Below are 12,458 nucleotides of genomic sequence, written 5' to 3'. Positions count from 1 at the left end.
AAGGAGGAGGAGAGGAGCAAGAAGAGGAGTCGCTCGCGGGACAAAAAACGCAAGGTACTGTGCGGCTGCGGGCGGGTGGTGGTGGTGGGGCAGGTGGGAAACGGGGTGGTTGTTTTTTGGGGGGGTACGGTCCTCCTCCTTCGCCGCGCGCGCATGGAACACCTCCCCGGCTCCGAGGACAGTTCCATGCGCCCCCTCTGAATGAAGCAATGCATGTCTTGAGTACTCCTCCCTCAAACCGAGATGGGACAGGACCTCTCTACCTCTCTACCTCTCTACCTCTCTATCCTCCTCTCATCTCTCCCCTCTTCTTGTTTCTATCGCTTTTCCCCCCCTCAATGCGGTAAAACAATCCCCCTCTCCAAGTAAGCGATCTCTCTGTGTCCTGTCTCGCATCTACGGTGTTTCTGCTCATTCAGCTCTTTTGGGAATACTTGCGATCTGAAAACAGCTGCTTTGGTGAATGTTGGTGGCGCGGGTTGGAGATGTTTATTTGTCACTGTCGTATAGCGCGGGGCTCGGCCGGTGGCTTCAGGTGGAAACATCTCGAGGAGGTCTCGGTCAGACTCGGACCGAGCGCAGCGGAAAAGAAATCATTATTTTGTGCTGCAGGGGGAAAAAAAAGCCATCCGGTATCCGCCTGTCACTACGGTTACGCGCAGGTAGAAACCCGAATAGCGCTACTCCGATTAGATGAGTGTTGCGTAACTAGTTGTTGAATGTGTCTCATTGGAGGCATTCAACTGCACTGGGTAATAAACAAGCAGTTTAAAGGCTTAGGACTGGATGATTTGAAAGAATTGTGATTAGAATTGTGATTCGTGTTGTCAAATTAGAATTCAGTTCACAGTGCACAGTTCCGACAAAACCAGGAGACACACAGGGACATTTCAGAACAAACTACAGGGTTAACAGCGTTTCCTAAGCCCGTAGGAAGTCAGAACAGGCCTATATTGTGGTTGAGGGCGTTACAGTAAGTGCTGATTTTGCAATATGCTAATTGCATTCACGTGACATCACAAAACTGTAGAATCTGTAGAGTTGAACCTGAGCTGGAGACAGGTCAGACTTCTCAGGTGTTTGCGGTGTAACTGTCAGATTTGTTTCAGATCCGTGTATCATTCGTTCATTTGTTTTTTTAATATAAAACCAAAAATAAGAAAACGGAAAAATAACTTCATTTTTTGTCTCCAGAATAAAAATGAAAAAAATAGATGACGATTCATTTTTTCAGTTTTTGATTTTGTGTTTAAATGAATAATGGAAAAAGCGGATAACGTTTCCCATTTCCATTTCTCGTTTTCGTGACTTAAACTGTGGGCTTTTGTTCCCCATACGGACTGAACCAGGACTAAACCAGGTCCAACCAGGCCAGAACCAGACTGGGACTGAGACCAGGACTTAGACTGGGATTGAGACCGGGCCTGAGACCGGGCCTGAGACCAGGACTGAGACCAGGACCTTTTCCGTTTCCGTGACTTAAACTGCGATGCCGGACTTTTGCGCCCCATACGGACTGAACCAGGACTAAACTCGGACTAAACTGTTTTCAGTCCTCGTCTGGTCCCAGTCTCACTCCAGGTCTGGTCCCGGACTTGTCCCGGTCTCAGTCCAGGTCTGGATCTCAGTCTTGTTCTCAGTCCTGGTACTGTTCCCGGTCTCAGTCCTGGTCTCAGTCCCGGTCTGGATCTCAGTCCTGGTCTCAGTCCCGGTTTGTAACTCAGTCTTGGTCTCAGTCCTGGTCCTGTTCCTAGTCTAAGTCCTGGTCTCAGTCCCAGTCTGGTGCTGGCCTGGTCGGACCTGGTTTAGTCTTGGTTTAGTCTGTATGGGGAGCAAAATTCTGCAGTTTAAGTCACGAAAACAGAAAATGGGAATGGGAAACTTCATCTATTTTTTCCATTCTTCATTTAAACACAAAATCAAAAACTAAAAAAACGAATCATTATCAGTTTTTTCATTTTGGTTTTGGAGACAGTAAGAAAATAGTTGTGTTTTTCTTTTCTTATTTTTGGTTTTATATTGAAAAACGAATGAACGAATGACACATGGATTGCTTCATGTCTCTAATTCCTGGGTCTATCCACATGAAACCAAAACAAAAAAGTTCAGCTTCTCTGTCAGGAGAAATAAACTGAACTCAAATGATTTTTTCACAGTAGCTTCAGAAAGTGGTGCCATTATTCATCTCCAAAGACGTGATCATTGTCAGCTGAAAGGACTTTGTCAAGGTTCAACATCTGTAAATCCCAAGTCTGGAGATTTCAAAAACAGTGAAGGTTCTGCAGTTGTATACAGACGCCTGCTCTCCTTCTGAAATCATGACATCATCAAATCTCAAATCATGCTAACACATGAATAAAACCTATTACAACCATTTCAATTGTGATTTTGATTCATTCTGTTGCTATTGATCCCACAGGCCTCATAATGTCTCCATCAATATCTATTTTGTGTTCGATTGTTTCCGTACGCTCTTCAAAATGAAAATCGATGGACTGGTTAAAGTATCCACAATTATAAACTGGATCGTTTGTAAGTTCTTGTGTTTTAAGGACACCATAAAATACCAGCAGACACAGTACTCTGACCTGCTCTGTGGAGAAATGAGACTAGAACTGGACATGGAGGGGCATGGCTGTGGGAGAAGACGGGGGAGCGGTTGATGGGAGTGATTGGAGGTGTGATTGTGGAGCAGTTGTGGGAGTGGTTGTGGAAGCGGTCGTATAAGTGGTTGGGGGAATGGTTGTGTGAGTGGTTGGGTTTAGAGGTTGTGGATGCAGGAGTTGTTGTGGGAGTGGTTGGAGGTGTGATTGTGGAGCAGTTGTGAGAGTGGTTGTGAGAATGGGAGTGGTTGTGTGAGTGATTGTGGAAGTGGCTGTGGAAGCGGTTGTGGGAGTGGTTGGGGGAGCGGTTGTGGAAGTGGTTGTGGGAGTGGTTGTGGGAGTGGTTGGGGGAGCGTTGTGGGAGAGATACTGGGCATGGTAGCAGTTGTTGGAGCGGTTGTGGGACTGGTTGTGAGAGATATTGTGGGCATGGTTGCGGTTGGGAGAGAGATTGTGAGAGTGGTTGTGGGAGTGGAACCAGTTGTGGGAGTGGTTGTGGGAGCAGTTGTGGGAGTGGTTGTGGGACATTTAGTGGTTAGTGGTTGTGGAGGTTGTGGCTGGTTAGTGCCTGTTGAAGTGGTTGTGGGAACGGTTGTGGGAGCGGTTGTGGGAGGGGTTATGGGAAAGATTGTGGGCATGGTTGTGGTTGGGAGAGAGACTGTGAGAGCGGTTGTGGGAGTGGGACCAGTTGTGAGCATGGCTGTGGGAGCGGTTGTGGCTCTGGTTGTGCGAGCGGTTGAAGGAGAGATACTGGGCATGGTAGCACCTGTTGAAGCTTTTGTGGGACTGGTTGTGGAAATGGTTGTGGGAGAGATTGTGGGCATGGCTGTGGTTGGGGGAACGGTTGTGGAAGCGGTTGTGGAAGCAGTTGTGGGAATGGTTGTGGGCCTGGTTGTGTGAGAGATTGTGGGAAAGACTGTGGACATGGTTATGGTTGTGGGACTGGTTGTGGGAAAGACTGTGGACATGGTTATGGTTGTGGGACTGGTTGTGGGAAAGACTGTGGACATGGTTATGGTTGTGGAAATGGTTGTGAGAGAGATTGTGGGCATGGCTGTGGTTGGGGGAACGGTTGTGGAAGCGGTTGTGGAAGCGGTTGTGGGAGTGGTTGTGGGACTGGTTGTGGGAGAGATTGTGGGCATGGTTGTGGTTGGGAGAGAGATTGTGAGAGTGGTTCTGGGAGTAGGACCAGTTGTGAGTGTGGCTGTGGGAGCGGTTGTGGGACTGGTTGTGGGAGAGATTGTGGGAAAGCCTGTGGACATGGTTATGGTTGTGGGAGCGGTTGTGGGGAAGCCTGTGGACATGGTTATGGTTGTGGGAGCGGTTGTTTGAACAGCTGGGTGATGGAGGGGCTGGAGAGGGCTTGAGTTTGCGGCAGTGGCAGTAAAACTATATGTGATGCTGATGCAGAGGAAGTTGCACAGGGATATATGCACGAGGGAGGGGGAGGGGAGGGGGCATGATGAACAGGAAGTGTGTGGAGCATGCCGCTGTGCTAGGGCCGGACTGTGAAAGCCACTGGTTATGTGGTATGGAGTCGAGTCTGTTGGATGCAATAGTCAAATCTGGGAGACATTTTTGACTCTATTAAAACTGTGCAACTAATGAATTCATGTTCTTTATTATTAGTCTGTCTACATCTCCAAAACTCCACATGCATTGACCCACCTTGTGATGTCATGAAGTGGCAGGTTTCATGTTAACAGCTCCTTTTACCTTTAGTTCAGTAAAAATTGTCAATTCCAGGGCTGAAATGATCCAAATGATTCTAGGGGAGTGAACATGTGTGAATGAAACAAAACACAACTCTAGAAATCAGAAAATATAAATCCTTTAAAAAAAACTACAGCAAAGTAATCTCCTTTAATTGACCCTTCTGGTCTGTTCACGTTTTAATGCAGAGTTTTGCTGGAGCGATCGTCTCTGTACATACATCACAACATCATATAGTTATGTAATGAATTAATGGGGACAGCAACGTGACTATGGGAATAATGTATAATTCATACGCACAGTTTATACGGTGAGATTAGATCTTGTTACTGTGTAAATAGATCAGTCAATACTTTTCATTTGGTACTTTTTGAAACCCTAATGTAAATACACGTTACATTTATTCACTTTATTCATCAATACATTGTAAACACAAACTTAAAGAGCCCATGGTGCTCTTTTCTGATCCTCATCACGGACGTACATGCAGTTGTGTTCGGTTTTGGTTAATGAGTTTTATTCGGTTTTGGTTCTGGAGTTGTGTTGGTTTTGGTTCTGGAGTTGTGTTGGTTTTGGTTCTGGAGTTGTGTTGGTTTTGGTTCTGGAGTTGTGTTGGTTTTGGTTCTGGAGTTGTGTTGGTTTTGGTTCTGGAGTTGTGTTGGTTTTGGTTCTGGAGTTGTGTTGGTTTTGGTTCTGGAGTTGTGCTGGTTTTGGTTCTAGAGTTGTGCTGGTTTTGGTTCTGGAGTTGTGTTGGTTTTGGTTCTGGAGTTGTGTTGGTTTTGGTTCTGGAGTTGTGTTGGTTTTGGTTCTGGAGTTGTGTTGGTTTTGGTTCTGGAGTTGTGTTGGTTTTGGTTCTGGAGTTGTGTTGGTTTTGGTTCTGGAGTTGTGTTGGTTTTGGTTCTGGAGTTGTGTTGGTTTTGGTTCTGGAGTTGTGCTGGTTTTGGTTCTGGAGTTGTGTTGGTTTTATTTTACACTGAGATGGATGATAATTTGACTCATCAGATTTTGAATTTTGAGAAACATGTTTGAATGTGAACCGTGACTAAACCAGGACTAAACCAGGACTAAACCAGGACTAAACCAGGACTAAACCAGGACTAAACCAAGACTAAACCAGGACTAAACCAGGACTAAAACCGGACTAAATCAGGGCTAAACCAGGTGAACCAGTTTTAAACCAGAACTAAGCCAGGACTAAACCAGGACTAAAACTAGGACTAAACCAGATCAAAAATAGGATTAAACCAGGACTGAATCAGGACTAAAACAAGACTAAACCAGGTCCAAAACAGGACTAAACCAGATGGAAAACAGGACTAAACAAGGACTAAAACCGGAACTAAATCAGGTCTAAACCAAGGACTTAACCAGGTCTATAAGAGGACTAAACCAGATTAAAACCAGAAATAAACCAGGACTGAATCAGGATTAAAACAGGACTCAACCAGGACTAAACCAGTTTTAAACCAGGACTAAACCAGGACTAAATATTATTATATTAAATATTCAGCACAAATATTTTGAAGCCTTCAAATTCAACAATCAAAATTCAGAGGGTAAACTCGGCTGTGAAAAAAAATTGCAGCACAAATCTAAAATGCCAAGGCCTGAGGAATCCATCCAAAGTGATCCAATCTAATTTAGTAAAAAGCAGGAAATGGTGCAGTGAAGCAATCTGATTGGTCAGAATTAGCCTCATCAAAACTCTTTGATTTAAGTCTAAACTCCGCCCACACATGAGAACGACCAATAGGAAGCAGCCTCTGTATGTGAGTATGTTTAAAATTTCAACAACTAAAATTCAGACTAAAAATGATTCAAACATATTTTTTTCCACAGTGAAAATTCAAAGTCAGAAATTCAGCAGTATTTAAAATTCAAAATCAAATGGAATAAATGATCTTCCATATTTCCACCTTGTGATGTCATGAGGTGATAGAGGACGCTCTGTGTTTTTAAACTCCACACACCTTCATTAGAATCATTTGGATCATTTTAGCTCTGGAATTGTTGATCTGTCCTGAACTAAAGTTAAAAGAAGCCGTTAAAATGAAAACTCCCGCTTGATGACATCACGAGGTGGAAGAGAGTGTTTTGAGCTTTAAAGATATGGAGATGATAATGGTAAAAGTGCAGGTGTGTTTGTGAGGAGGTAACTCGTCTGTAACCTGATTTGGCGCTCGCAGGAGTCCATTATGTGTGAGTGTGAGGAGAAGTGGAGTCTGGGAGGAGGGAGCGGAGGTGTTGGCAGCCTCCGCTCGGCTCATCAGAAAATGGCTACGCTTGCTCTTTCTTTGATACATAAAACCACTTTGGAGCTAAAATGTACCTGAGTGTGGCTTTAAAAATGCCATGTCATATTCTGTGAAATCGTGTGGGTCATCATCATTAATATTTTCACACGTTAAAACGGAACTGGACTTTCTGCTCTGAGAGGATCAGACTTCAGGACGACAGTGTGAGAAGTTTGAAAAAACTCTGGTCTAAAAGAATAAAAACACAACAATCCCGCAAAGTAATCTGTGAATGTAAACCAGGACTAAACCAGGTCTGAACCAGGACTGAACCAGGACTAAACCAGGTCTGAACCAGGACTGAACCAGGACTAAACCATGTCTAAACCAGGACTGAACCAGGACTGAACCAGGTCAAAACCAGGACTGAACCAGGACTACACCAGGACTGAACCAGGACTGAACCAGGTCAAAACCAGGACTGAACCAGGACTACACCAGGACTGAACCAGGACTACACCAGGACTGAACCAGGACTACACCAGGTCAAAACCAGGACTGAACCAGGACTACACCAGGACTAAACCAGGACTAAACCTGGACTAAAACAAAACTAAACCAGGACTAAAACAAAACTAAACCAGGACTAAAACAAAACTAAACCAGGTCTAAACCAGGATTAAACCTGGACTAAACCAGGACTAAACCAGGTCTAAACCAGGACTGAACCAGGTTTAAACCAGGTCTAAACCTGGACTAAACCAGGACTCAAAACCAAAACTAAACCAAGACTAAACCAGGACTAAACAAGGACTAAAAGCCAGGACTAAACCTGGACTGAACCAGGACTAAACCAAAACTAAACCAAGACTAAACCAGGACTAAACAAGGACTAAAAGCCAGGACTAAACCTGGACTGAACCAGGACTAAACAAGGACTGAACCAGGTCAAAACCAGGTCTAAACCAGGTCTAAACCAGGTTTAAACCTGGACTAAACCAGGACTAAACCAAAACTAAACCAAGACTAAACCAGGACTAAACCAGGACTAAAACCCAGGACTAAACCTGGACTGAACCAGGTCTAAAACAAAACTAAACCAGGACTAAACCTGGAATGAACCAATTTTAAACCAGAACTAAACCAGGACTAAACCTGGACTAAAACAAGCCTAAACCAGGACTGAAACCAGGACTAAACCTGGACTAAACCAGGACTAAAACCAAGACTAAACGTGGACTGAACATGTTTTAAACCAGAAATAAACTAGGACTAAATCAGGATTAAAACAAGACTAAACCACTACTAAACCAGGACTAAAACCAGGATTAAACCAGTTATAAACCAGGTCTAAACCAGGACTACACCAGGACTAAATCAGGATTCAAACAAGACTAAACCAGGACTAAACCAGGACTACACCAGGTCTAAACCAGGACTAAACCTGGACTGAACCAGGACTAAACCAGAACTAAACCAGGATTAAAACAAGACTAAACCAGGACTAAAACAGAACCACACCAGGCAGAAACCAGGTGTGTGTGTGTGTGTGTTTGTGTGTGTGTGTGTGTTGGTGCTGAGACCGAGAGGAAAGAGCACCCATCACTCAGGACTTTATGAGCCGCACACGACTCACAGTGTCCCACTGACTACTTTATCAAGACACACACACACACACCTGCACACACACCTGCACACACACACACACACACACACACACACACCTGCACACACACCTGCACACACACACACACACACACACCTGCACACACACCTGCACACACACACACACTGCACACACACCTGCACACACACCTGCACACACACACACACACACACACACACACACCTGCACACACACACCTGCACACACACACACACACACTGCACACACACCTGCACACACACACACACACACACACACACCTGCACACACACCTGCACACACACCTGCACACACACCTGCACACACACACACAAACACACACACACTCACCTGCACACACACACACACACACACACACACCTGCACACACACACCTGCACACACACACACACACACACACTGCACACACACACACACACCTGCACACACACATACACACACACACACACACACACACACACTGCACACACACACACACTGCACACACACACACACACACCTGCACACACGCACACACACCTGCACACACACACACACACACTGCACACGCACACACACACACACACACACCTGCACACACACCTGCACACACACACACACCTGCACACGCACACACACACACACACACACACACCTGCACACACACACACCTGCACACACACACACACACACACTGCACACACACACACACACTGCACACACAAACACACACACACACCTGCACACACACACACACCTGCACACACACCTGCACACACACCTGCACACACACACCTGCATACAAAGTGCGTCCTCATGTCACACACTCACACTTTCTGACTCGATGTTGAAGGGACAGTGTGTGTCGTGTGGAGCAAACTGTTCTATTGTTTTTGTGTTGATCCACTTTGGGAAAAGAATCAAATGCACATTATTACACAAGTATTGTTATTGTGATATTGATACTTTGCAGTGACATCACTCTGGGGGTGTTCTGTATCGATGTAGATGGAGGAAGGTTCATCAGTTACCACGGTGACACATAGTCTGTAACTTAATGTGAGAGGGACTTGTGTAACATCAGCTCAGCTCTTTTTGGTCAGATTGTGTTAAAATAAAACCAAAGTCTACCACGCCTCAGACAGAGCATGCCTACAGTTAGCATCATATCACCAGGGAAAGTAGATGACATCAGCTGTAAAATATCAATAAGTTAAAAAAGTACAAGTCTGTTTCTGATGATTTCACATTTGTGACAAAAGAGAAAAATGACAAACTGATGCACTCATCCTCATGTTTGTCCAGGTCTGAACTCCAGAGGTGAGATGTTTCTTACACAAAGTGTGCTCCTGAATGTTGTGTGGTTGTGTCGTCCTGAGCTCCGGTGTTTGATCTGTCAGCACAAATGAACTGAAGTCAAATGGTATAAAAAAGGTTTCAAAAGAAGCACTTTCTGGACCTACAGAGGATAATACACAGTGGATCAAACTCAGTGGTTCCTTCCTCTTTGGGAAGGGAAGTCAGTTAAAAGATGCCAAAAAACCCAAGACACTCACTGGTTAAAATAAAATGCCTTTATTCATTTACGGCATGTCTTAACCCTCTCCAGGCAGGCGTTGCAGATTTGCAACAGCTAAATGCCAATTACCTACTTACTCCACATCCATATTTTATGAGCCTTTTTTACTCAGGAGCCTTTTTTCCCATCCATGCTGATAAACGTGGACGATGCAGACTGTGCAAGAATGACTACACGCAGAAGTGCGAAGTACTTTTGTGCTTTACAATGGACAAAAATTGTTTCTTGGAGAACCACACAAAAAAATGATGTTGTTCTGCCACTGTAAAGCTGTTACACTGAGCTTTTTGTTTTCATTGTTATGAAATGTTATGTATACAAATAAACTTAGCGCTCATATCATTTTCAGTCTTCAGTGTTAATTTACAACACTGGACCAATGCTGCAAATCTGCAACATCCCAGAACACACTGGATGTGAAGGTCTCACTCAAAAAAAAATTTTCCCCAAATATCAGATTTTTTTCCTGTTACTAAAATTTAATTTGAGCCTGAGAGGGTTAATGAACAAACTTACAAAGTCCTGACACGTTTCAACCTGTGGTTTTCCTCAGGGACAAACTGTTTGTCCCTGAATGAAAAGGTATTAGCATTAGCAAGTGACTCGTGTGTGTGTGTGTGTGTGCGTGTGCATATGTGTATGTGCGTGCGTGTGTGTGCGTGTGTGTGTGTGTGTGTATGTGTGTGTGTGTGTGTGTGTAGGTGTGTGTGCGTGTGCATATGTGTATGTGCGTGCGTGTGTGTGTGTGTATATGTGTGTATGTGTGTGTGTGCATATGTGTATGTGCGTGTGTGTGTGTGTGTGTGTGTTCTGTTTAAATCTGTTATTGATGAGTTTGGCTCTGAAAAATGACCACTGTCACACTGTGAACAAAGAGTTATTGTGAGAGTCAGCAGGTCCAGAGCAGCTCCACCTACCCACAATGCACCTCACCACTGAACCGCCACTGTCCCACAAAGCACCTCACCACTGAACCGCCACAACACAATGCACCTCACCACTGAACCGCCACTGTCCCACAATGCACCTCACCACTGAACGGCCACTGCCACAATGCACCTCACCACTGAACAGCCACAATCCCACAATGCACCTCACCACTGAACCGCCACTCTCCCACAATGCACCTCACCACTGAACCGCCACTGTCCCACAATGCACCTCACCACTGAACCATCAGACTCCCATAATGCACCTCACCACTGAACGGGCAATCTCCCACAATTAGGGGTGTGCAAAAATATCAGAATATCGATATATCGTATCATTTAATGTGATGACACAGTATCGATATCACGGGCTACTGTATCGATATATCACCAGGAGTATTTTTAGGTGTGTTTTACTAAATTATTTTGTTACAGCTACAGTTTTGTTGCTTGTGGAGTGAAAGAAAGCTCATTTATTCAACACATTTGACATTTTCACTGTTTTGAGGATTAAAATATCATGTTTCATATGAACTTTGCACAAGAAGTGGTTTAACAAACACTTTTAGTGTCACAGCCATGATTTAGCCTTTATTTTTTATTGAACCGTATCAAATCGATTTGAAATATATCATATCGAATTGAAAGTGCAGTGTATCAAGATATGTATCGTATCGTGGCCTGTGTATCGAGGTATGTATTGTATCGGCAACTCCTTAATGATATCCAGTCCTACCCACAATGCACCTCACCACTGTACCGTGTGTATACAACATTAAAATGGGAAACAGTTTGTCATTTCATTTTTCTGTTTTAGAGTAAAAAAAACACAAAAAAACAAAAAAAAAACAGATTTCAACCTCTATTTCCAGTATTTAATTTAAAGTTTATTTCAAATAACACCTTGGTGCCTATTTTAATTTAGATACTTTATTCTCTCTGGTTTATTTGAAGTTCTGCTGTTAGAAGGACTCACCTGAAAAACCGTTGCAGTTTTGTCATTTTCCTTTATAGAGACTTGTTAACTTTTATATGTTAGAATGTTGAACTCTATGATGAAAAACCAGAAACAGCCATGGTAAATGGTCACATTTTTCTATAGCACTTTTCCACCTTCAAGGCACTCAAAGCACTTTACAACAAGGAACCACTCACCCATTCACACACACATTCACACACCAGTGTACGCAGACACTGTGGGCAAGGTGGGTTAAGTGTCTTGCCCAAGGACACAACAGCAGCATTCATCTGTGGGAGCTGGAATCACACCACAACCTGTGGGTCAGTGGATCTGACCACTCAACCTGTGATGTTTATGTAGAGAGCTGGATTCGAACCGCCAACCTTCAGATCAGTGGGCGAATGCTCTACCAACTGAGCTACTGCCGCCATAAACTCTCCTTTGTTCAGCTGATGCCAAAGAACTATAATCAGAATAGTTTTTATGACAGATCCATGGTTGACACTGAATTCATTTGATCAAACTGGTCCTAGTGTCGTGTATAAACAGCTGCTCTGTTATTGTACATTTAAGCATCGAAGTCGCTTAGCAAGTCCAGTCTTATCCTGAAATCCTGAGCTGAATCTGAATCCATCTCCAGTTTAAGCCTCAACTCGTTCCGTGACAGAAATAAACCTGAGTCTGACCAAAGCCACTCAGACCTGAAGTTTAAGCTCTTTGTGCTCGTGGTGACTCTGAGAAGACCAGAGCAACGGAGCAACGACATCACGGAAAAATGGGCTCAAAGTGTGATT

The 12,458-nt window shown here is 44.1% G+C and overlaps 1 protein-coding gene across 1 annotated transcript in view; it reads left to right on the top strand.

Annotated features, from left to right (window-relative positions):
• ank1a (ankyrin 1, erythrocytic a) overlaps window positions 1-12,458 on the top strand; it is a 161,190-nt gene that overhangs the window by 72 nt on the left and 148,660 nt on the right. The window contains exon 1 of the mRNA XM_055162095.1: window positions 1-54. This exon is cut by the window's left edge and continues 72 nt beyond it. Within this exon, the coding sequence (XP_055018070.1) occupies window positions 1-54 (54 nt within the window). The remainder of the gene's footprint in view (window positions 55-12,458) is intronic.

This window comes from Boleophthalmus pectinirostris, unplaced genomic scaffold (genome assembly GCF_026225935.1).
Source record: "Boleophthalmus pectinirostris isolate CB_2022bp ecotype Guang Dong unplaced genomic scaffold, ASM2622593v1 HiC_scaffold_4, whole genome shotgun sequence".
Taxonomy (NCBI): Eukaryota; Metazoa; Chordata; class Actinopteri; order Gobiiformes; family Gobiidae; genus Boleophthalmus; species Boleophthalmus pectinirostris.
Note: the sequence above shows the minus strand (reverse complement) of the source record. Positions and strands in the feature narration are given on the sequence as shown.